The following is a 26977-nucleotide window of genomic DNA, read 5'->3' as shown; positions in this document are numbered from 1 at the left end:
GCGGTCACCAGGCGGGGGCGCGCTGGGCGCTCGTCCTTGCTTAGTCACATTGAGTCGGGTGGCCGCGGAGTACAGAGCTGGGGCAAGCGGGACAAGGATTGCACCTCACCTCATCTCATCTCATCTCATCACATCGCCAGCTCCGCACCGCAGAGGGAAGGAGAAGCGGGGGTTGCAAGGGGGAAGGCGTGAGAATGGGGCACTCCCGGGCACTGGCGCGGGTGGTGAACCTGTGCCTTTCGGTGAAACTTCTCATCTTGCTGAGCGAAGCGAGCCCTGCTGAAGGCAGCCTCAACATGTGGATAGATGCTCAACAAGCCAGAGTCCTCATAGGTGAGTGAGCACCACATTGACCAGTGCAGGCTCCCCCCCTCACCTCCCCACCCCACCCCTCTGTGGAAGTGGCATGGCAGCGTTTTTAAGGTTATTAGAAGAATGTATATTGGAAGCATTTTCATCATACATTCCGTCAAGGACAGTCCCGGGAAGCAGGTTAGCCTGAGTTTAAGAATGGAACCACTTAACTCCACTGAAATGCCCAGGGAACAAATCCTAAATGAATGGATAGTGGTTCACGTGTCAAACCCTCTCCGGCGCTTATCCAAGCGCAATCTTCCACTGACTATTGGTAAATATCTTCTCGTCCACTATTCGTGTGCAGCACGTTGTTCGCAACATCTATCCCCGTTTCTTAATCAAATCCACCGACTCCCACTTGAGATTATTTGAATATTACAGCAACAGACTAAAGGTTAAAATAAATGCATGTGGGGCATCTGGGACTAAGCAACTTTGATGAAATGTTCTGCGAGAGATTTATGCATCCGATTGTTTAATAGAAGTGAAGGGGGTCATGGCCTAATAACGTCAGATCAAACACATTTTCTGTGGCAGTAAAGAATTCGAGAATTTGCTGTTCAATTATCGAAACAACGACCACGTTGACATTTGTGAGACTATATTGAACTGACGTGTACGTTTCACGATCTGGTGTTTCATATGACTTGATGGGGGGAGAACTCCTCAAACTGAAGCCACAGGGCCTTTATCATCTTGAACTGACCACCTTACAGGTTTTGAAGAGGATATTCTTATCGTCTCCGACGGTAAAATGGCTCCGTTCACTCACGATTTCAGGAAAGCACAGCAGAGAATGCCAGCTATTCCAGTCAATATCCAGGCCATCAATTTCACCTGGCAAGCTACGGGACAGGTAAGGATCCGAGCCAACGTGATTTCATAACAGATGTTCAATTAAATGCTTCATTATGCCTGAAAGCTTTGCCTGCAAACTTTTGCATTTTCAATGATAGGAAATTTATGTTTTAATTTAAGCTGTCAGTTGCTGTGAAAATAATTAGATTTTGTTATGCACCAAATGTCAAAGCATTCTTTTTTTGAAATGGACCGAATGCATAATTAATGTTGAATTGTACAACGACAGAGTCTTGAAACCCCAGTAAAGTTTCCCCTTCTGTTTTACATGACCTTTATGGGAGGTTTATTCTCAGTGTTGACTCTAATTTTTCTCTTGCATTTTTGGTGGTGCAGTTATTTACAGATTTCATCATATTGTTATAGATAATTACAATCCTTCAAAAATAAAATTCCTAACAATTTGATGCTTCAAATAAAGAGTTTATTTCAAAGTATGAGCATCACCTGTGAAATGATTTATCTTCATGCAATGAAAAATGGCAAGATCGCTTAATGTTGTTACTTACATAAATCAGTATATGATTTTTTAAAAACGTATTCATATTGCCTTGTGTTTTATACTTGGTGGTAATTTAGCCTGTCATTTAACTTTATCATTTTCACTTCCCCATCCCAATACTACTTGACTCTTTCAGCTATGGTTTCAACATACATAAGAAATCTCTTGTTTGTGGCATACATCCAGTGGAGCTTGAAGGTGGATGTGAATTTTGCCTGTAGCTTGTAAGCTTTGTTTTGCAGAAAGTGGCTCTTGTTGAAAATGAGCTGCTTTGAAGTCTTAATATTTTTATCATGTTGCAATGTGGTATTTTGCATCCCAGTGTTGTGCATGCCAACCAAGATTAAAGCATTGGGACCAGGAGATGCCACTTTATTTTGTACAATATGCACGTGGCAACCATCTGTTCCATCTATTAACAGAAAATAAGTGATAAACTTCTCAGACTTCTGCCAAACTTGAGTTTATTGCCTACAGAAGAAGGTTTGATAGTTATCTTGTGGTCTACATCTGGTTTAACTGCGATTGTACATCATTCCAACACAAACCTGGTGTTTATGTGTCAAACATTGTAGCTGCATTGTAGGGTATCAAAACAGGAAAACAAGCACTCTAAAAGGAAAATAAAATAGCAAAGAATGAAAATTCCAATTAAGCATGCTACTGTTTATATGGCAGTCAAGCCTTTATGACTGTCTTCAGTTTAAGGGTGATCAAAGAATGGCATTGTGGGTTTTAGTATTGAACTCAAAATAATACACAATTACTTATCACCTACTTAACACTTGGTAAAATCTCGGTAATTGCAAAGAAATCATTATTTCTTCAGTGTAGAGAGCATCATGCCATAAAAACAGGGAAAGTGGTGATCTTTGGCATTAGTCAAAATAGTCCTGTTGGAAATAAGAGGATTGGCGACAGTCAGATCACTGCACTTACACCCATATGCATGTTTAAAGGGCATCATGTATTTTTAGGATTCATGTGGTCGTACATTCCTTGGTGGTGTTGCTTTTTGTCATTACTCACAAGTATCCATTACCATCTGTTTTAAAAACTCTATAGTTTTGTCTGCCACCTGCTTTCCCAATGGATTAAGGATGTTTGCAAAATATTAACATAGTTGTAATATGAAGAAAATGGGTCGGGAAATTAACAAAACAGTCAAATGACCCCCAAAACTAAAGAAGTCATTCAACATCTTCTGATTCAGACAATAATTGGTGAACTTTTTAAAGTTTGATTTTGCAACTACTGGGTGTGAAATGAATAGCGTTAAACAGCCAGTCTTGAAATAATTACTGTATTCCATATAATGTCTACTGTAGCAGAAGTTACAGAAAGTACTGCTTTCAGATTTTTTTTTTTTAACTAAAAACCACCTATCAAGAGAAATGTTGTTTCTTTAACTTTCACACATTCCTTTCAGGTGTCCAGTGTCGTAACCTAAGTAGTTGCATCCAATGGCTACTTTTCTGTTTCTGCCTGGATTTTAAGAGTTCTTGGCTTTGTTCAAGAAATGGTGTATGGTGCAAGTATTCAGTTATTAATTCCAACAGCAAAAAGAAGTAACCTATAACCTTCACCTTTTTGATTAGGTTAGTACATTAGTGAAGGATGGTGGTCCTGGTTTCGAGGTGGGTTATTGTCATCTGTGAACATCGCATTCATCCACTCCCACGTTACACACTGACATTGGTGACTTTTATTATTGTAATACAATGCAGGTAATGTCTGTTACATTCTGCTGCAAATGTAAACTTTAAATATCTGAAGACTTGTGCCGAAAGTATCGTTTCACTTCCAGCCAAAAAATATAGTGATGGATCATTGTTCCATATGATTATAATCAGAGAGGGAAAAAAAAAGCTACTTGGCTTATTAACAGAATTTCATCCTGAACTTCAAAGCTATCTTTTGGGGCAGAAGATCAGAGACTTTCAGATATGAAAAATGGCCTATTTCAGCTTTACAAAGTGCATGATTTTTTAAAGAAGTGTATGAAGTTATTTTCCAGAAGATATTCTCATTAATAAGGGTTCAAATGGTCTGCTTTGCGATCTAAATGACTAATGCATGGCGATTATTCCTTGATGTTTTCTACATGGGGAAGATTATAGTTCTTTTTCTTTTCATTTGAACCATTGAGTCAGTGCCAGCTCTCAGAATGGTCATCAATACAATGTTCTCATGTATTTCCCTGACACCTCTATCTCATACTTCCATCTGGCGCAACTCCCCGTGATTTTCCCACCACCCACCTATGCTGGGAGCAAATGATAGTTGCAATTTGTAATTATTCTACAAACATGCACATCTCTGTGGAGGGAGGGGTGGGAGGGTGGGGTTTGCAAAGAGAACGTGCTAACTCCACAGAAAGCATCGGAGGTCTGTGTTGAACTAGGGTTGCTGGATCTGTGAAGCAGTAGCAGATAGCATACTTTTGGGTGGAAGGTTTGATACGTTTCATAGATCTCATAATTTCACCTGCATAATTGTATAAATCTACTTATGAACAAAGTAATGGTATTTGTAATTTGATAAATCCTGCAGTGATGCTGCTACTAATCATTCATTGCTCCTCTTGTCCATGAGGCTTAGTTTAGTTTAGAGATACTGCGCGGAGCCAGGCACTTCAGCTCACTGAGTCCACACCGACCAGCGATCCCCGCATATTAACACTATCCTACACGCACTAGGGATAAATTGCATTTGTACCAAGCCAATTAACCTACAAATCTGTACGTCTTTGGAGTGTGGGAGGAAATGGAAGATCATGAAGAGTTCAAAAGATGTTTAGAGTGAAGAAGGGAATCAAGGACAGTAAGGACTGGGCATTGAGGTAGATGAGGAACAGGATCTTCCATGGTCTAGATTGGGGAAGCAGAGACTAAGGGCCACATGGCTTACTTGTACATGTACCTATATTTGCTATGATATCAACGACCAACACTGTTAAAAAGAAAAACACAGCAAGATATCCAATAAATATTAATTTTATGTTACGTTTTCACACCCAAGTCCACTATAACTTTGCTTTGAGCCATTTGTCCCATTTCCCTGTTTTTGAAGATGGTCCGATTCTTCAAATATTTTAGCATGTCGTGTGAATTGGCTTTTTTGTGGTCCTTGTCATTGTTTCCAATCCTGGATCTATTTTGGACAATTACATCACTTGACCACATTGTCCAGCCACCCTTCAACTTCTAACACCACTTGCTGAAGCAACTATATTTTCAGTCTCTTATTTGTGATTGCTCACTTTAATAAAGGTGCATTTTTCTCCATTTCTAATGTTTTTATAATTACTAATGGAGATTAATCCAAACAGGTGTATGTGGCATTGGGAGGGAGGAGGGAGGAGGGGGGGGGGGGGGGGGGGGGGGGGGGGGGGGGGGGGGGGGAAGTAGCGGGAGCTCACACACATTTTCTTTAATTCTGTTGTCATGTGTCTTCCCGGTGTGGGAGATTGATCTAAATTCATGTAATTCCTGGAGAGTTGGCTTTCCTAATCACTTAGATAGACACAAAAAGCTGGAGTAACTCAGCAGGACAGGCAGCATCTGGAGAGAAGGAATGGGTGACGTTTCGGATCAAGACCCTTCTTCAGAACCTCATACATTAAAATTGTAGGTTATTTATCTATATTTTTTCTTCAACCTTTTAAGTTGTGATGTTAATTTGTTTTATGTTAGTTTGCCTGTCTTTCACTGCAATCTCTTTCTCTGTTCCTTCTGACCCACAATATCTGTCTCTACACCGCTCTATAACCCTATCCATCCATCCCTCTGTCTCTCGACCTGCCATTCTGATCTTGGGATTACCATCTTGGTTTGTTAAACGCCCAAAGATCCTGAGTTTAGATCCTACCACACCAAACTGTGAAATTGATAGATCCAGTAATTTGTTGGCTGGGATCAGAGGAAATGAACATCAGAGGCTGCTGGTTTGTCTGAAAAACACAGTTGGTTCACAGATGTTTAGTCTACACTTGACTTCAATCTGACACTGGAGTGCCGGACAGCAATCCAGTGTAGATTTAGGGAAAGGGCAGTAGGTGACTGTCCAGTTTTGTGTCCATCCCCAACAAATTAAACAAATGTTTTGTGTCATCGTGTTAGAGACATTTCTATCATCAACCTTGGATCGTTTCTCTGCACATGCTCCCACAACCTCTCCAATATTCCTTTGCTCCTTCACCTATTCTGTCTGCTTCATTTTAATGAGTCTATCTTTGCTTTGCTGACGCCACATCCATTGGGTGCTTTCTCTGTGCGTTGAATCATTTTCTGATGTAATACAGCAATGATGGAGCTAGATACCGGAGTTCCATTGATCAATAGATACATAGACAATAGGCGTAGGGGTAGGCCATTTGGCCCTTCAAGACAGGATAGCCATTCAATATGATCATCATCCACAATCCGTACCCCGTTCCTGCCTTCTCCCCATACCCCTTGATTCTGCTAGTCCTAAGAGTTCTGTCTAACTCTCTTTTGAATGCATCCAGTGAATCGGCCTCCACTGCCACAAATTCACAACTCTGTGTGAAAAAGTTTTTCCTCATCTCAGTTCTAAATGGCCTACCCCTCATTCTTAAACTGTGGCCCCTGGTTCTGGTCTCCCACAACATCAGGAACATGTTTCCTGCATCTAGCGTGTCCAATCCCTTAATAATTTTATGTTTCTATAAGATATCCTCTCATCCTTCTAAATTCCAGTGAATACAAGCCCAGTCGCTCCATTCTTTGATCATATGACAGTCCCGCCACCCCGGGAATTAACCTTGTGAACCTATGCTACACTCCCTCAATAGCAACAATGGCCTTCCTCAAATTAGGAGACCAAAACTGCACACATGACTTAAAACTACCTTCCCTCAGTGGAAAAGTTGAGGGTAAGAATGGAGTTGTTTTTCAAGAAAGAAGCGCTTCCAAGACCTGCGTCCACCCAGAATTAGACATTCCCATTTTGGGGAAGTGAAAGGTGATTAAACTCTTTGTCCAAATCTTGTTTGATTTTTCCATGCAAATTAAAGTGCATTCTCTCAGATGGCCAGTGTGCGGCAGCACAGAACAATTCAGGGTGTTTTTTTTGTTGCCTTAAATATGATCTACAATTACTATTAATAGACTTTAATTGAAAATCAAGTTCCTCAAAAAACTGGTGATGGCAGATATCTGGTAACATCTTTTTACTTTCCTTAAAAAGGACTATCTAGTTTTATAAGTTTAGAATGCATATTGCAATTAATTGTCGAAGTTGCATTAGCATTAATATAAACATTGTGGAAGGTAATAAACTGTGAACAATAACTCTCGTCAACGGTTTAAAATTAAACCGTCTAGTTAATTTTATAATATTGTATAAACCAACTTTTAATTAGATTTATTTTCACTCTTTTCAGAGTATTATTATTTTGGTTAAACATTTAAGAATTCATTGTCTTGGGATGGATGATCCTCAAACCTAAAGCAGTTTGGTCTGCAGACATATCGTCTGGTGGAGATGGGTGTATGAGGGATGGTGGATGGACAATGTGCTGCTTCCACCATTTCTACAGGGCCTCTCTGTGTGCTTCCAACAAAGAACCAAGCTTCTCATTGTCTCCCTGGATGTTGTTCCATCATTCTGATCAGCCCTAGTTTTGGAAGTCCATGAGCCTCTGCGTATGTTGCATTCTTTTCCAAGGAGGTTTGAAGAATAGCCCTGGTGTATTTTTGTTACCCACTTGTCATCTCGTTCCATAATGGAACTTCGAACGAAGTTTTGGGAGTGTGGCCAGCGCCTGGGTTGGCCTTGAAGAGAACGCTGGGGTTCTACTTATCCTATCGGTGGATTTGAAGGGTTCTGTGGAGACAGTGTTGATGGTACCTGTCCAGTGCTTTGACGTGCTTGCTTTAGATACAGTACCAAATACCACAGTTATATGTGAACATAGACAGTGAATTGTGGTTATAGTAAGGCACAAAATGCTGGAGTAACTCAGCGGGTCAGGCAGCATCTCTGGAGAAAAGAAATGGGTGATGTTTCATTCTGGAGAAAATGGATAGTGACGTTACTGGAGAAAAGGAGTAACAGCATTTTGCGTTTTGTTTGTGCAGCTTACAACCCAGCGGTATCTGTAGTGCTGGTTTGTAAGCTGCCCAAGCAAAATAAGAGGTGCTGTTACTCCTTTTCTCCAGTGACATCACCTACTAATTTTCTCCAGATGAAACGTCACTTATTTATTTCCTCCAGAGATGCTGCCTGTCCCGCCGAGTTACTCCAGCATGTTGTGCCTAACTTTGGAGTAAACCAGCATCAGCTGTTCCTTTCTACACATGATGGTTTTAGCGTATGCACGTAATAGTCTGGCAAGAGTTGCGCGATAGCAATCAGAGGTGAGACGCAACTGATTTTTCGTTTTTTAGCAGTAATATTAATAATGCTGAGATAAACATAGGTGGCACCCCGGTTGGTATTTCATGCTCAGCCAGTACGCTGTCAAGCACGACAGTCTCATGATTGGTTCTCTGCGATCCAAACTTACATATTATCACAAAACTAGATGAAGAAATAGGTGGCATTCGCAACCTAAAATTTCACACGTATCATTACATATTTTAAACTCAATTCTGATCCTTTTACAGATTTGAAGATTGCAGGCAAACTTTCCAGCAAATTGTTTTGAAGAAATTATTTTGAGGAAGTTTAAGTAAAATTAAATGTTGGAAGATTAATGCAATTTTTATAACTGCCCCTTACAGGCTGTGTATTTTTATGAATTTCAATCTCTTCGGTCACTGGATAAAGATGTGATGGGAGACCCAACTGTGAACATTCCAATGCGGGCAACCATCTCACACAAGGCCACAGGTCAGTAAACCTTGTGTCCCTCACTTCCTTTCCACGTTGAATGGATTACTTTTAAATGTCTGAACTTTTGAACTGCCACCTGCCCACTTGCACAATGAAGAACCTTTGTGGGAGGCAGCTCTTATTGTGCTTTAGGTGTACAAATGTAATCAGTTGTGAACACAATTAACAGTGAAACAAGTGCAGACCGTGCCAGGGTTACAAATGCCTCTCTTACAGATATTCTTGTATACAGACTCTCATAATAGCATTAAATTGAAAAGTCTGATGTACATACATGGATCGGACAGGTTAGGAGGGATATGGACCAAACGCGGGCAGTTGGGACTAGTGTAGCTGTGACATGTTAGCTGGTGTGGGCAAGTTGTCCAAAGGGCCTGTTTCCACACCGTATCACTATGCCTCTATGACTCTGTCTTTCTACGATTGGTAGATCTAGTTTCCTCTCTTCACTTTTAGTAATTGTCCTTTCTTATTAGTATTCTGGGCTTTTGATACCACTCATTTCAATACTGTTGTGATAAGGTGCCATATCGTGTTTTTGTGTGTGAACTTTCTGACTAAATGGACAAAATCGACTTGAACATCTGTAAAAATAGTAACATGTAACATGTTTATTATCCAGGTTTGGTCTGTAACCATTCCCTGCTAAATTTAAAAGATCAGATACCATGAGATTCTTGTTCTTGCAAAGGTTTAAGTGGAGGATGTTAAAGACACTGACTGCTTGATCCCCTAGTTTGCAATGAATTTGATTTGCTTAGCAGCTGAGCACCTATCTTGGCCCCAGCTGATGAGAGGGTATAAATGCGCCATTGCTTCTAGCCCTGGATTCCATATAACGATCCCACTGCAAATCCAACCTGGGCTCTGATTCACACACGTGGACATGCAAAGTCCTGCAGGATGTGTTATTTGGCATTGCAAGATATGGGGGGGGGGGGGGAAGTTTTGAGTTTGTTTGTTGCTACAAACAAAACAATTAAATCTTGGCATTTTATTAAATGTTTACTGCATTTTGTTTCAGTTCCAGTTTTAAAAATGTGTGTTACAATGAGATGACATTTGTTTAAATTTAGTAGTACTAAATTAATTTATTCAAATGCATTTACTATGCTTATGAAATTAAGCCCCGAGCAATTGAAATAGAGTTCAAAGCAACCAGTAATGAAGTGATACTTCCTCATTTTTATACTGGTAAACTCACATGTATAATAAGATTGGTTTACTGGCGTGACGTGTATTTGTATAATTGTGTAGGTTTGTGCCACTGTATATCAATACTTCAACAGTGCAGTTTCCTGGTAAGCATGCAAGGATAGACAATGAAAGCCAGTCCGCCAATTGGACCTGCTCTACAGTTCAATGTGATCCAAATGTTGTGCCATGTTCCAGTTTCCACCCCATATTCCGTGATTCATCCAGTCCTAAGCACAGCATCTCATTCTTTCTTAAATGATGTGACTACTGAATTTCAATTTGATTTTTTATTTCTGAAATATCAAGGAGTAGTTAAATAATATCCAGAGTTAAACACAAATCAGGTTGGGTATAATGCAATGCAGAAATAGATATTAGCTTTACAGGATTGTTTGCTAATAAAGTCGGGCTTACTTCTGAATAGTTGCCGTGGATATAGCTGTTAAGAGGAATTAATATCCAAGAAGAATATTATACGTTTAAAATATTGTACCTTTTGTAAGACTGAATGCTGTATATCGGCTGAATTCATTTCAAATTTTGTTTTGCTAATGCCATGGAGTCTCTTTAGCAAGGTAGCTGAAGTGATAATGCAAATTAACATCAGCTGCCAAAGCAATGTGTGATCATGGACAGAACAGCCTGATTTCCCTTCTGTTGTGAGGGCATGCTTACCGAGTCCGCGCCGACCACTGATCCCCGCACACTAACACTATCCTACACACGTTAGGGATCATTTTATTTACACTTATACCAAGCCAATAAACTACAAACCCACACTCCAAAGACGTACAGGGTTGTAGGTTTAAGAAAGAACTGCAGATGCTGGAAAAATCAAAGGCAGACAAAAGACCTGGAGAAACTCAGTGGGTGAGGCTGAAGAAGGGTCTCAACCCGAAGCTTCACCTATTCCTTCGCTCCATAGATGCTACCTCACCCGCTGAGTATCTCCAGCACTTTTGTCTACCTTTGATTTTTCCAGCATCTGCAGTTCTTTCTTAAACCTACAAACCTGTACGTCGTTGGAGTGTGGGAGGAAACCAAAGATCTCAGAGAAAACCCACACGGTCACGGGGAGAATGGATAAACTCTGCACAGACAGCACCCGTAGTCAGGATCGAACCCGGGTCTCTGGCGCTGTGAGGCAGCAACTCTGCCGCTGCACCACCGTGTCGCCCTATTCTGGTTATTTTTCAGTAGAATAGCCTGTCCTCCCTCTGCGATCAAGGATAACTTGTTTCCATTGTGATTTTATGGGTTCTGAGGCAACTGATCTAGGTCAAAGTGCTAAACACAGACATTGCCACAGAATGGGTGGGCGGTTTATAAGCTGGTGGGCTCCTTCAGCTGCTTATGGAGGGCTTCGATATGCTCCTGATGCATAGATCAAGGATCTCAAAACCATCCCAAATGCTCCTTCTCCACTTTGTGTGGTTAAGGAATTTCTAAGAGTCGGTAGGAATGTTGCATTTCCTTAATGAATTCATTGCTAGTTTTCTGGCCATGATTTCTTAAGCGGGGCAAGCAAATAACTGTGAAATTCATGAATGGAGATCTAAAGTGTATTGAAAGGCAATTCTGCATATTTTATTTTCTTGAGGAGCAGCTTGTTTTTGCAGAGGAACAGCTTGGTTTATTTTTACTGAGGTCTGGATGGTTACTTACTAAAAATGCAACAGTTTCTCTCACTCTTTTGAAGGCACCTTGTGTCAACCAGGTGGCGGAGGGACCCTCCTCCAGCCCTCACCACCATTGTCTGACAACCAGTCTTTTTACCCTAATCTACATCCCAGAACCAAAATGTTTATTCTCATGGGGTGATGGTAGTTGAGATGGAAATCGATTATAAGATCATCTCAGTGTTTACTGACCTTTGACAAGATATAGCTCCAAAGTCCCATGGATCAGGAGTGGACCTTGAACAAGTCTGAAACCCAGTATAGTTTCAGGTGAATTGTTTGTACATACAGTGTACACCCATCTTCCCACAGTTTGGGTAATAGATATACACCCTTACAGAATTCTTAAATGCCCCACCAACAAAAAAATGTGTTGCAGAATTTAAAAACTGCTCTTGCAGATTCTATGTGAGAAGTATTAACTAAATAAGCACAAATGTAAGAGAAGCAACAAATGTTGTCAACTTTTGTTACAGAAAATAGTGATATGGACACTTTTCTAAGAATGTAACCATTGTAGTGTGGGAGTATAGTGTATTAACAAAGGTATGAGGACTGATGAGTTTGTATCCTCGTTAAATGCTGGAGTAACTCAGCAAGACAGACAGCATCTCTGGAGAGAAGGAATGGGTGATTTCTTCCCTCCAGAGATGCTGCCTGTCCCGCTGAGTTCGTCCAGCATTGTGTGTCTATCTTCAGTGTAAACCAGCATCTGCAGTTCCTCCCTACACATTGCATCCTCATATTATTACATATTCTAAATATTTGAATATCAAGTAATGTTAAGATTTTCACATGCTGAATTGTTTTGTAATTTCTTCTTATTTTGCCGTTGTGATAATTTAGTTGTGCAGATTGGATTTCCTTGTCTTGGTGGCCAGGATGGGGTAGCAGCTTTTGAAGTCACTGTGGTTATTATGGATGCTGAAGGAAATGTTGTACTTCGAACCCCTCACAATGCAATATTCTTCAAAACTTGCCAAAGAGGTAAGCAGATCTTTTCCTATCATGCTGTTTTTGCCTGTCCTGTGCCCATATCATTCACAAACCAAAACAAGTAGATTTAAATCTTAATCTGTCTGAAGAAGGATCCCAATCTGAAACAACACCTATCTGTTTTCTCCAGAGATGCTGCCTGACTCGCTGAGTTACTCTAGCACTTTTCTCCTTTTAGATGTAAACCAGCAACTGCAGTTCCCTGTTTCTACTTTTCAAATATGGATTAGTGTAAAATTAAAAATTATATTAATGATAAAATAAACTTGCTAGAAATTAGTCTACATAAAAATATTCCACTTGATGAAAGTTGTAAAAAATCATTCATCATTGGCACTAAGTTCTTCAAAGTGGAATGTAAAGGGCCTGTACCACTTGGGCGTCATTTGCATGTCATTTAAGCGACATCATTTACGAGTCACGACGCACGATGCACGCGTCGTGACGCACACGTGATGCGTGCATGGTGCACATTACGCGTGCATGATGCGCATTATGAGCGCATGATGCGGGTGAGGTAGGCAGTAATGTGCGGTCGCGCGCGGCGCCCCAGGATTTTAGGATGTACAAAATCTTTGCGCGCCATCTGCGTGACACGGAAATGATGCCCAAGTGGGACAGGCCCTTAACTTGAGCATCATTACACTGGCACCTGTTTTAACAATTAATGACCTGATTTTGATAACATTGTAGTTTTGATGTCTGAAGAAGGGTCTTGCTCCGAAACGTCACCTATTCCTTCGTTCCATAGATGCTGCCTCACCAGCTGAGTTTCTCCAGCATTTTTGTCTACCTTTGTAGTTTTGAATGATGGGTTTAATGTATATATTTACTGTAAATTGAGGATTCTCACTGAAACTTGTGGTCTAATCCAAACTCCACCACGCAGATAGTTGGAGATGAGGTGAGTAATTAAAATGGGACGTTTTACTCCACCCATCTGACCCCATTGCAGTTCCCCAATTTCCTGATTTAACCCACTTCTTTGAGCATGCTTGTAGGACTGCCGCAAGAAGAATGTGAGGCCCCTCTTTAAATATGCTTATCCAAAGTGCTGTGTCTTTACCTTTACAGTATTGGATAACAGTGGATAAAATTGAATCTGGCTTTTCCTGGTATCGTTCCCCACAACTCTGTCGCTGAATGTCCCTCGGAAATGTGAAGCTTCCCCGTTATGGGATGGTTGGCATTCTTACTGAATTGGAATTTGTGTTAATTATGGATGTTTTGAACAGGGAATTGTTAAAGACTGTCTGCATATGTTAATAATAGGCTGGTACTACAAATTAAAAATTAAACCTCTGATAATGCAGCCCAAATACACAGGGTGGAATAGAATGAACTGCAAATAATGAAACCGTGTTTTAAGCGCAGAGGGCTATCTTGTCTGGCTGTAAGTTTTGGGGAAAATGCAGCTTAATTAAATCTGTATAGACAGATTATAGAATGATTGCTCCGAAATGTTGTATAAATATAACATATAAATGATACGAAAAATCATATTAAAGCATTTAATATTTGCAACCTTATTTTGTGCAAAGCCAAATGCCCAGGGGGATGTCGCAATGGAGGCTACTGCACAGAGAGGCAGGTTTGTGAGTGCCCTGATGGATTCTATGGACCGCATTGTGAAAAAGGTAACGTTGAGAAAAAACAAGCTAACGGCCTGTCATTGAACTGTTTTCTTAAACTCTGTAAAAAGATGAATAAAGATTATTTTTTTTTGTACCTGTCAAAGATTGATCGGTTCTGTAGCTAATACGCTGCTTTCTGTTCACTGAGACAGTGAGCTTTTTTCCCTTTGAGTTGTTGCTTCAAGCTACCCAGGGAAGGCAGGCAAAGTTGGCAAGCAAGATCACCTGGCAGCTTTTGCACACTTTCTAGCAGCCGTCACAGAGCTGGATTGTTTGGCCTCTTGGCAAGGATGTGATGTAGAATGCTTCTAGAAGTGAGAAGATTAAAGGAGGTGGAGAATAAACTGGGGGAAAGAAATAAACAAATTAAACTGAAACTATTTCAGCTATTTTGTGAGCCAAAAGAGGGGATTAAAATGTAATATTATGTTAAGAAAATATTTCAGTTCCAGCAATATCCTGTAAGGAAAAATAAGCAGCCCTACTACTTTGAATGAACAGTGGGCAACTGGATAACTGTCTTGGTAGCTTTAGGCACTTAACCAGTTCTTTCAGATTGGAACAATTCACAGATATATACAGCTGTCCTCAAGGAAACAATATTGATTACTTTGATAGGCTTTGTTCTCATCCATATTCCTTAAAAAAAGACATTCACTCAAAGAAAAATTCTAAGATTTGCAAAGTTTAAATGTTGTGCAAATTTAATTTTGAAATTCTGATCATTTGAACTGGCATAGAATTTATTTTGTCAATTATATTCACTTTGATCATCATATTTTCTATAATTTTTTTGGTATTAATGCACAAAGCACAATAATTGAATATTTTGCATTAATTTACTCATTTGTAATAATGTGGACATTTCAGATTGAATATCCCTTCCCTTGCTTGCCTCCCATCGCCTCTCCCCCACCCTTACTATGATGGCAGTGCTCCCGATAGAAAGTGTTGGTCTAGATATAAGATATGTAAAATGTTCAGCTCCTTCCAGCGACCTAACCCCTGGCAGCATCTTGAACTGATGAAAAAGGAGGACTAGTCATGGGATCTTTTCAAGCCTGGGTGGCATATGAAGGACCATCCACGTTCTTTGGACATGTTTGCTCTATCCAGCTAACAAGCACATTGGAGTGTAAAATGGGAAGGTGAAGCACTAACTCATCTATGTCGAACATGTGCTTCTGGAGCCGCAGGTAGAACCCCACCAAATCCTGCACAAGTTTTAAGGAACCTGACTTTTCAAACCTCTGATCAGCTTACAGGTCAAGATTGCTACATAGCTCAGAAGTGGAATTGATAGTTCCCTGACTGGCATCTTGAACCATGGGTTCTAATCACAAAATATAAAGTCATATACTACAGAAATTAGCCCTTTGATCTACCGTGTCAATGTCAATCTTTTTGTTGACTAATCCCATTTGCCTCTATTCAAACAAGTTCCTCATAAGTGTTTAAGAAGGAACTGCAGATGCTGGAAAATCGGAGGTAGACAAAAGTGCTGGAGAAACTCAGCGGGTGCAGCAGCATCTAAGGAGCGAAGGAAATAGGCAACGTTTCGGGCCGAAACCCTTCTTCAGACTCCTTATAAGTCTTGCCTGTTTAAGGTCTGTCTAAAAATCTCTTAAGCACAACAGTGAAATCTGATACCATCTGTAATGCCATTCAGTGATGGGGGTCACAGCAGATAAGAAATGTCTTCACCCATAGAGCAGTGAATCTTCAGAACCCAGCAAGACTCTGGAAGTTTCACAGTCCCATGGAAAAAGAGCAGTAGATTTTAAGGGAACGCAGGGTGTTTGTGCAGGTTAAGTGTGTAAAACGTCAGCCGCGATGTCACTGAATGCTGGAGCAAATACTAACAACTAATATGCTCTTTCCTGTTTCTTTTGTTTTCTGTCTTGGGTTTCTGCCTTATGCAGCAGGGAACATTGTGCAAGTATATGAAATAGCAATCCTTTCGATTTTTACTTTTAGATGTACAGATTGAAAACGGGCTGGGCTTAATTTTACAGATCCTAGATCTGGACATTATAAATCGGGAACACTGCCGTTTAACTTCTGCTGGCGAAGGGTGGTGGTTGGTGGTTGGCAGGGGCTGGGCAGGGAGGGGAAGGATGAGAAATAAAATGGAGATTCAACTTGATGTGTATGCGTTGGATCAAGTAAGAGGATTAACATAAACTGTCCTACTTGTCTGGCTTTGAGCTAGATAAACATGGGAAGACCAAATACGATTCAGGTGAACACAATTGACAAATTTCCTGCTGTAATGTGAACAATTCCATGTGGAGTTGGCTGCCGCTCACTTGGCAAGAATGTGCGCAGACAGCTAAAGGTCAGGCATATTATGGCTGCCACAGGTTCTTTCTTTGGAAAGGTATCACATCGAGTCCATTTTCAAGACACTTTTGGCTCTGAAGCCCACTTATTGTTGGCAAGATCCAGGGAACAACTTACCTGCTGCCTCAGTTAGTAAAATAATTGGTATTTGTATAGAAGCTTTCATCATTTGGAATAACCCAAGGACCTTTATAATCAATTAAGTGTTTTTTTTTTGTGAAAAGTCAATACTGTTGCAATGGAAGGAATGGAGCAGCCAATTTTCACACATCAAACTCCAACGACGAGCAGTGTTGTAATCAGTTTGAGTAAGATTGGGCGAGGATAACTATTGTCCAGGACACTGGAGATAGCTCTCTGGCCTGGAAAATAGAGACATGGAATCTTTGTGTCTCAGCTGAAAGAACAGATGGGACCGCGGTTTAACATCTCTTAAATGATTTCAGAATTATGTTGGGGGGCACAAGATGTGGGGGGATGTATATGTCTTTAAAATAAAGTTTTTGACAAGAACATATAATCAAGTAATGAAAGGGCTTGAGCGCATGCTAGTCTCCAACTTGCATAAATACATTTAACCTTCCTATTTGCTTCATTCTGTTAGCTCTGTGCGTCCCCAGATGTCTGAATGGAGGACTGTGTGTCAGTCCAGGATTGTGCATCTGTCCTCCTGGATACTTTGGTATTAATTGTGATAAAGGTAATAGATGACCATCCACCTTTAGTTGGGTGCTATTTTTTGTGTGTACGCATACTCATAATTAGCTTTGAGTTTAGTTTAGAGATACAGCGCGGAAACAGGCCTTTCGGCCCACCGAGGCCACACTGACCAGTGATCCCTGCACATTAACACTACCCTACACACACTAGGACCAAGTTACATTTATGTGTACGCATACTCATAATTAGCTTTGAGTTTAGTTTAGAGATACAGCGCGGAAACAGGCCTTTCGGCCCACCGAGGCCACACTGACCAGTGATCCCTGCACATTAACACTACCCTACACACACTAGGACCAAGTTACATTTATGCCAAGCCAATTAACCTTTGGAGTGTGGGATGAAACTGGAGATCCTGGAAAAATCCCACGCAAGGGTCATGGGGAGAACGTACAAACTCCGTACAGACAAGCACCTGTAGTCAGAATCGAGCCTGAGTCTCTGTCACTGTAAAGGCAGCAACTCTACCACTGTGCCACCATGCCACCTGATAAAGAAGGAGACATTCAGCTGGTTGAAGGACAACTGCCCAACCTTCCTTCTCACTCTGGCATCCGCTACATGATCCAGAAGGAAAGTTCTTTATCACCCCAGATGAGACTTGAACCCACAAACTCTGGCTTAGGAAACCAGTGCCTTATCCATTACACCACTAGGGCTGTTCTGCTGGAGAGCAGAACACTTCTGTCAAGCAATCAGTGAACATCATCAGGTCAAGTTTTAACACTAATGTCATGCACAGACAATCTGGTGAACAGTCACCGGAGGAAAAGTGACGCTTAAATCTATTTGAAAAGGCGTTGCATTCCAATAGTTACTCAGTTCTTCCAGCACTCTGACACTTAAGTACCAACCTTCCCTCCTGCTCCCAGTTCCAGTCGTGACTTCCAATTTAAAGTTGGCAGCTGCTGCAACAGAGCTGATGCAGGGAGCGGAGATTTAAAGTCAGTAGCGCCGGCCTAGATTAGAGTCAGAAAGAGGACTTGGCATAAAACTTGTGTGCTGGAGAAGCCCAGCAAGTTTCAATTAAGATGGTACTCTATGCTTTTTGGAGTTTGTTAAAAGTAAAATGTGTTGCTTATCGTATTTCCTCATTTTATTAAGTTTGTAGACAAACATGTAGTAAAATTAAAATAGTTTTAACATGGGAATATTAACTTTCATATAGACTGGGATAAGGGAAGCAGTTGTTGGCTGGAAAGTAGCACATTCTTGGATTGTGTCTGTACTGTTTACTGCAACAATATTTCCTAGAACTTCTGAGGAAGTAGGACGTGCATAAAATTTGGAATTGAGCAATGAGGCAGATTTAGCTAGCGGACTCGCCGTGTACATAAGTTAATCTAATAGCAGTGAAAATGTGAGCAAATTTATTGAAATGTTCAAAAGAGGAGGAACATGGCCGCAAGAATTCTCCATGTGAATGAGGCCGACTTCAATGCAAAGACTGAGCCAAATGGTCAAATCTTCTTGGAGATTATTTCTGCAGTGCATGTCTTTAGATATTTACAATGATAAACACCAATTTATAACTCCCAGCAGCAATATCTCCAGATGCTAAAAAGCAACCTTACAGAGTTGGAGAACAAGAAGAAACCGAAAGAAAAACCGTAGATAGATAGAAATGCTACTAGAGGTCCTGATATGGGAAGAGTACTACAAAAATTGCAAACACTTTAACAAAAGCTGTAAAAAAAAAAGCATGGAAAGAAACCTGCATCTGTCATCAGAGATTGCTCACCTTTGATCAAGGATAGTGACCAAAATACTCAGAACTGTTTCAGTTGATCAAAGAGAGCCAACATGGATAATAGAATAGGTAATTCCCACAAACCCGATTATTTGAGGGACTGTTAAAGTGCTGCACAGAGCAATGTTCATTGTTATTATTTATATGTATCTCCGGGAGGTATTTGGTGAAGTCCTTCAAAAGGCTAAGTTTGAAATTCTTGATATTAAAGGGTGTTCATTGACCGTGCAACGGGTGACAGACTGTTGGAACAATAGTGTAGGAAGGAACTGCAGATGCTGGTTTAAACTGAAGATAAACGAAAAAAGCTGGAGTAACTCGGAGAGAAGGAATGGGTGACGTTTTGGGTCGAGACCCTTCTTCAGACTGAGCTTTTGTGTCTATCTTCTGTTGGAATAATTGGCAAATATGCCCAGTGGCATTCCACTAGAAAGAGGGGATTGAAACCAAGTATCTAAAGTAGCATTGTAAACAATTAAGAGCGCAAATTTGTGCAAAATGGAATTTCAGTCAATGTAAAAGAGTGTTCTCCAATTTAGGCCGAAAAGAAAGTGAACAATACATTTTACAATTGGCAGCCCAAAAGAGTTATTTGAGAACATGCACATACTTGGGCAGAGAGGAATAGGTTTTGGAGTGGTGAACTTGCCTTTTGCTTTTCCTTGCCATAGCCCATTAGTTATATCAAAGCTATTGGGAATAATTTTCATGCATTGAAGAGCTGAACCTTTATAAAACAAATACTTAAATAAGAGACACAAAAGACTGCTGACACTGAAATCTAGAGAAGAAGAAAAAACAGCGCAGGAGGAACTCAGTGGGTCAAGCAACATCGTAGAGGGAAATTAACAATCAATGTTTCAAGTTGAGACCTTTCCTCTGGACATCAATCTGGAAGCTAGCTGTCCAACCCAACCCAACAGCACCCATCTGCACATGTAGGGCTCTGGTTCAGTCGGTACATAACTTAAAAGCATGTTGGGGTTGAATTTGGTGTTCGGCCTTCTGAAAATTGATTTTATTTTTTTCTCGGTTGTAATACTTTGCCTTAAGAATTAAATCATACATCTTACTCTTAATATAATTTTATTTCAGCAAACTGTACCTCAACCTGTTACAATGGTGGAACCTGTTTCCATCCAAACAAATGCATCTGCCCTCCAGGATTTGAAGGGGATCTGTGTGAAAACAGTTAGTATCAACCTTTATTCCTCAGTTCCCTTCTCCCCCATGTACTTGTTTATCCTCTGTTTAAATGCATGCACACCAGGTGTGTCAGTCACTTTGCATGGTAGCGAGTTCCAAATTGTTCTCCTTCAATGGATAAATGTCTTTTCAATTCCATAATCAAATTCTGGGTAATGATTGTATACTGACTGCCCCTAGTTCAGCTCTTCATCTGAAGCACAAATAATCTATACTCTTCCCAAATCTTTCATAAAACATTCCGCTGCATGCATCATTGGCTTTGCCCATCACGCAAAGGAAAACCGAGCCTATTTCTGGTACCATACTTGTAATTTTTTCACCCTCTCTAATTGCTTTCTGTCCTTTTTATAAAACTGTCTAACCAAGGCTATGTTTAGCACAACAGCTTTCTGCTTAATTCTGCCCCTTCATTACCTCCAGAGATCGCTATTCCAACACATTTCCGACAGGCCCCTTTTTAACTTGATATTATCCAAAACACTTTTGACTGGCTTCTAACTCACAAAGTCCCATTAAATTTGTTCTCCATTACTGCAGAACCTACACTGCCTCCTGAGTAAATCAATGCCTTAAATTTAAAAATACTTAGTTTAAAAAAAATCTCTGCATAGACTTCCTGCTCCCTCTTCTCAATTCTGCAACTCTCTGCTCCCCCTTTCATCTCTACATACTTTAAAAAAAGTAATAGATTGTATAGAAATGTGGTATCACTTCGTAGCAATATTGTAATTTTTTTCATCTTTCAGTAATTAACATGATCATTTGATTGAAACCTTGAAGTTTCATTGATCAATATCTTGAAGTTCAAGACAATTTAAGAGACTTGTGCTTTTTATGTAGAATTTACCAAGATAAAATGTTTCATTAATCAACTTTTAAGTTTAAGCAAGCATTTATTTACTTTGTATACTGTGCCTCCAGATCAAGACTTTACAGCCTTTTAAAATCATCACCCATTTTTGTTCAGATTTTTAAAATTTTAACATTGCCCAATCATTCCAAGGCAGAGTGCACAATCCTACAAGGCTTTCTCCAGGTTTGTAGCTGTTACTCTGCTAATTTGTTTTGGAGTCTCCCTGCACCTGAATTTCTACTGGGAGTTTTCATTCCTTCCCATCTCCAGCCTTAAAGCCCTGTCCCACGGTACGAGTTCATTCCAAGAGTTCTCCCGCGTTTGCCCTGATTCGAACTCGGAGATTTACGGTAATGGCCACTCGTCGGTACTCGGGGCTCTCGTGGACATTTTTCAACATGTTGAAAAATCTTCACGAGTCTTCCCGTGCTTACCTGCCGTTAGTAAGTCTTCCCGAGTACCTGCCGTTAGCGCGAAGAGACGTCCCCGAGCTCCAACGTAACCGCTACGTTCATTCTCCGTGCTTACCACGAGTTTGATTTTTTTTTAAACTTGGGAGAGCTCTTGGAATGAACTCGTACCGTGGGACAGGGCTTTAGGGATCCTCCATTCCATCAAATTTGTTTGCAATGTCCATTTCCCACCTATGGGTTTATATTCAATGAACCCATGACTATCCTAGGCATGCCTCCACCTTGGTTCCTCCTTTTAGATATTGACATTTGCATCATCTGCTGACTATTCATCATATTAGAGTGGTTCTACGTTCCATGTCCCATAATGTGGTCTCTTCATACATCAGCTTGTTCAGCATCAGAAGATAAAATTCATTATCTGTCATATGCACTGTACATGTTCATTGTAGTCAATTTCCTAATAGAATTGTGCATGCTAACTCTATTGTAAAGTTAGCCCACAAACTTTCACCCTTCCATCTCTACAGCACTAGCCATGTCCCCTTTCCCTACCTTCTAATCTGCCAGCAGTTTCTTATTTCTTTCTATCTTTTGCTTCGACTCTTGTTTGACAAAAGTTCATGTACACTGACATTTTCCAACCACTAATTCAACAATTTAATCCTCTGATTCACAATTAAGGTCTTGCTACATGCCAATTCATTGCACCATAAACCTTTGCTCTTGGGAATCCTCGGCCACCCATAGATGATTACAATTTCTTTCAACCTCCACCTGTGTAAGCCCGCTCTCGCTCTCTTATTCCTCATTTACATGCTGCGCCTTTATGGAATGCGCAGTGTATGAGGGGCATGCAGTTTAGCTCTCTGCACCGGTTGGCTCTCATTATGTAACAATTGCAGTGCTGTCTGATCGCCTGTCTTCTTGCCTAGGACGAGACTAAGCTGCTTCCAGCTGAAGGCAAGAAGTTCACAGAAAAGGCAGTGGAAATCGCTAACCTCCCACAATAATATTATGGACATGGATTCAATCGATGTTTTCATCACTGAAATTCATAAAGCAGGCCGCTCCTTTTCTCGTGCTACACATCATTTCCCATACATAATCGATCTGCTCTCCCATTAACACAATGACATTAACCAATAACCCACAACACCACCCGGTCTTGCACCCAACCCCATTGCACCAGTTTCAATATTCTCTCCTGTTTACACATGTCTAGTAAGCTGTTGCTATACCCTCCCTTAATAAGCTACTGAACACTTAATTGTCACCTCCTTTGAAAGCAGGCAACTGTCTCGGTTCCCTTCATGACCTTGGAGACTAAAGTTTCCCCGTCTTAATGTACCTTAACCATGACTTTGACCTTTCCAATGCTCAAATTGCCAGAAATATGTACTGCCTGCTTTTATTTTAGTTGAAGTAATTTGCACCTTGTTCTGCCGTGTTAAAGGTGGTGTGCTTTATAACTTTGACCCAGAAGCCTAAGTTGGCAGCTGGGGAATTTAAACTATTAAATTGATCTGGATTGACAAAAATTATATTTGTGACAGTCACCATGGGAAGTCATGAATATCACTTTGTTTCACTAAAGTTCTTCAAATTAATAGATCTGCCGTCCTTTGCCAGCAGTGGGCAATAAATTAGCATTGCCAATGTGTTAGCCTTGTTCTGTGATTGATTTTTCAAAGAGTTGCCACTACTCTAGACAGTAAGTCCACTGAACAGATCCACTGATTGATGCTGGGTTAAAATAACAAAAAAGTGTTTGATGGATTTTTGAGCAAGTCCTTAAGTCATTCATACTTATTAGTTGCTTCATCCTGGAGCTATTGTGTGAAATATATTTCAAATTCTGGAACATTCAATATAGCATCCTGTATTGAAAATATTTTTCAAACTGATTTATGTTTAGTTATACCTTGGTGTAACGTTTGTTCGTGGAGTGGCTGAAGACTGTTGGTTCGTTAGGAATATGAACTCATGTGTGGAAATTTCTGTTTAGGTAAATGTCGACAGCCCTGCAGAAACGGAGGGAAATGCACTGGGAGAAACAAATGCAAATGCATTAAAGGTTACCAAGGTGACCTGTGTTCTAAGCGTAAGTATCTTCCTCCTAAATGTAAGTAGAGGGCCATGATTGTCATGTGTTCGGTTTTATTGAAAGAATTCTCAAAAGCAAATAAAATATTTGGTTATGACCTTCCCAGTATTTAGCTAATTTTATAGTCAAAGTGAAATTTAACTTTCTGAACATTTTGGTTTTTAATTCTCCAATTGTTTCAGCATGAATAAACCATATTTGTTTTTGGAATACATTGGTATCTGAAACTTGCATCGTGGCCATACAGATCAAGGTTAAGAATTCCTTGACATCAGAGGTGAACCTGGAATTGATTTCACATAGCACTGAATTGTGAAATATGTTGCACTCACAACACATTCTGTGGCTTCCAACAAATGCAGTATCTTTAGAAAAGAGAATTTAAAGTGATGGTGTAAATAACCTGCCTCGTTGTTGAAACTCACACAAATACTTTGGTGGGTTTCTGAACTAATTTGGAACAGAGGGATTAATAAGCGAATTGAAGCCGGTGGAAAAGAGAACTAATTGCAGTGTAAAAGGGTCTGCTCATTTAATATTATGTACTCCATTTTTCTGATGAAGAATCCCTTTGGCCACTTTGATATTGATTAAGTGATTAATTAAATGGTGCTAGCTGGATACAATTACTTTGTCCCATATTTTTAGATAGTCACATTTATTGCTTAGGAGGAAAGGTGGTCGAGTAGTTTCCCATTCTGTTACTAACCAGCCAGAGTATCATTCCATTCAAATAATATTGCCAGGATAACATGGATAGGAAGGATATTAGAGATTCTGAAGGGTTTGCTGTCATTGTGAAACAATATCTTGTGTGGATCAATAAATATTGAAAATGCTGTTAACACCCAGCAGGCCCTTAGTTAATGAAATGAAACGTTGATTGCTTCTCTTATTGCAGATGCTGCCTGACATGCTGAGTGTTTCCAGCATTTCCTGTTTTTATTTTTAATTTCCAATGTCTTCTGTGCTGAGTAAACGCACCGGGCCAGCAGAGCAGGCCTGGAACTGGTGTTGTGAAAGATGAGAATTAATTTATTGCAATTTTGCTCTATTGTGCTGGTGCAACTACTGTCTTTTGTCTGAATTACTTCATCAAAAAATCAGTATCTTTTAGAAAACAAAATAAATTAATGGAGTAAATAACCAGTCTCATGTGATCTCATGCACTCATCATAACTGTGTTACTGAAGTAATTTTGAAAGGAGCAAGGAGCCAAACCATTCAAGAAGGGAGAAGGAGAGAGGGCAAAGTTAACAGGAACTATGGCTCTAATCTAAATAAGAATTAATGATGTATTAATTGATGCATTAATAATGCAAATATTAAACATTCAAGTCCAAATTATAATTTGCCACAGATTACTTTTTTTTTAAAGTTCGCCTGTTATAAGCGAAGTAAAATATTGGTATCTTAACTTCTGCCTAAAAAGCTAACAGTATTAATTAGAGAGGTGAAGATGAGTGGATTCTTTGTTTAGAATTTAAAAAATGTATGCATTTGCCAGACCAAAGGTTTATAACCATATTATCCACAACTTTAAAAGGCTCAATATATTTGGAGAGACTGAGTGTATTTTAAATCCTGTGAAAAAGAGAAAAATTATAATTTCATGCTTTACTACTTTGCAGCTGTTTGTGAACCTCACTGTGGAGCACATGGATCCTGCATTGAGCCCAACAAATGTGAATGTAGGGAAGGCTGGCACGGACGACATTGTAATAAGAGTAAGTGGGAACAGCAGGGTATGCAGCAGTTCTGATCTTTTTCACAGCCTTATTTTTGGCCAAATAATCCAGGCAATGTATTTGATCTTAAGAGTGTATTAAATCCAAGGCAATTTGATATCTTTTAACTAATTATTACAAAAGAAATGGAGACTGGAGTAGACAATAGAGCCCTTTGTGCTGGCTCTGCCATTCCACAGAATCAAGGCCAATCTTGCTCCTTGTTTATTTTCCACCCTATTCCCATATCTCCCAAGTATCATAAAACATATCAATCTGTCAAATATACTTGATGCGGGAGCATCCACAAGCCTCTGAGGTGGAGAGTCCCCTGAGACGTTTCTCTGAAGTCCTACTGTAGTTCTTTGTCTGTATTTAACAGAGATGTATCCAGTCACCAGCCGAATGAAGTTCATGCTTTAATGCTGTATTCGGTTTCCCTTACAAACCTAATTTCAGCGGAACATCAATTAATCATTAAATGCAGAGTGTGGCTAATTGCTGTAAATTGAATGCAGAACACATCTTTTGAACACATCTGACAGTTTAGCATAGATTGTTGACATATTCCTGCTGTTTACTGTAAGAGAATTCTTTCACCAGCTCTGCCTTGCAACTATTCCAAAATCAGATGCTGGAGATGTATCAATCAGTTGTTTGCAATATTTCTTGTTTTTTTTTTAAAGGATATGGAGCCAGTCTAATGAAGACCCTGAGGTCAGCGGGCTTCAAGCACAGACAGCATCCGATTTTACCCAAGGAGAATGTTGAGAGTCACATACCACCCGACTCTAATTACATTTGGTAAAGGGTAACATCTGAAACCTTTTACTGTATATACAGTTTACAACTCCACTAACCCAGCTGTGTACCAAGTTCAAAAACAAAGTCTGTAATGGAAAAACCACTTGTCTGCTTTGCCATGTTATCTTGGGAACAACTATAGTGTTGGAGTAACCCTCTAACTACTTGAGAATATCCTTTTTATCTTTTGCATTATAGCAGAGTTATTAAGTAATTTTAGCCCAGTTATTTTAATATGTATGCATCATGAATTTAAATTAATAAACCTTTTTTACACAATAGTTATATTTCATGCAACAGTAAATATCAAAGAAGAATTATTTATACACAGCATCTAGTACTTGTTGGAGGAACGGCATACCAGCCAACGAGGGAAGTCAGTTTATTATATTTAAATATGTATATACACATGAAAGCAAAATACATATTGAATGATTTAAATACTGTAGACAGAAATTCCTAGATTTACATCAGCATTGAACCCTCAGCTGCAGATTAAATTGCAGGTTATTGTGGGGCAGTGTTAGTTGCTTCTTTGCTGTAAATCTTCCAATAAAATGACCAGTTATGCAGGGTTCAATGCAAACAAATGAAATCCCATGTCTATGCTGTTCACTTTCTGATATAATTCCTGCAAATAATTTTGCAATTTGTTTGAAATAATAATAGACTGATATGTGTACTGAAATCTCTTAGTTTAAAGCCATCACATGAAAATATAACACATATTTTTGTCTGAATAGTTATAGAAAAACAGCCCCAAAATAATTCTATTGATGGAGTGTATGCATTGGCATTAGTGCATTTTTTCCTGAGTATCGTTATTAACAGTCCATCTTAAAACAAATTCTTTAAATTTTATTATATGCTTAATGTTTTTCATTTGCAAATGCTAGAAGTTTAATTTTCATGGCAATTTTTAAGAATGCTATATACAACTGCATAAAAATAAAGGCTTTGTAATTCA

The 26977-nt window shown here is 39.7% G+C and overlaps 1 protein-coding gene across 1 annotated transcript; it reads left to right on the top strand.

Moving 5' to 3' along the window:
* Positions 1-26977, top strand: wif1 (WNT inhibitory factor 1). The gene is made up of 10 exons (XM_033038232.1): positions 1-333; positions 1074-1213; positions 8467-8575; positions 12301-12441; positions 13992-14087; positions 17032-17127; positions 19993-20088; positions 23381-23476; positions 25111-25206; positions 25893-26977. Exons 1-10 carry the CDS (start codon positions 195-197, stop codon positions 26012-26014), a joined length of 1131 nt encoding a protein of 376 aa, XP_032894123.1. The 5' UTR covers positions 1-194; the 3' UTR covers positions 26015-26977.

Source organism: Amblyraja radiata, chromosome 19, assembly GCF_010909765.2.
Source record: "Amblyraja radiata isolate CabotCenter1 chromosome 19, sAmbRad1.1.pri, whole genome shotgun sequence".
In the NCBI taxonomy this organism is placed as follows: Eukaryota; Metazoa; Chordata; class Chondrichthyes; order Rajiformes; family Rajidae; genus Amblyraja; species Amblyraja radiata.
This window is presented reverse-complemented; position numbering and strand designations above follow the sequence as displayed.

Bases quoted from the DNA above. Each gene is read 5' to 3' on its own strand.
- wif1 (XM_033038232.1), top strand. From the start codon at position 195: ATGGGGCACTCCCGGGCACTGGCGCGGGTGGTGAACCTGTGCCTTTCG. The intron at 17,128-19,992 runs GTAATAGATGAC...ATTTTATTTCAG, and splicing joins TGGTATTAATTGTGATAAAG to CAAACTGTACCTCAACCTGT. The intron at 25,207-25,892 runs GTAAGTGGGAAC...TTTTTTTTAAAG, and splicing joins CGGACGACATTGTAATAAGA to GATATGGAGCCAGTCTAATG.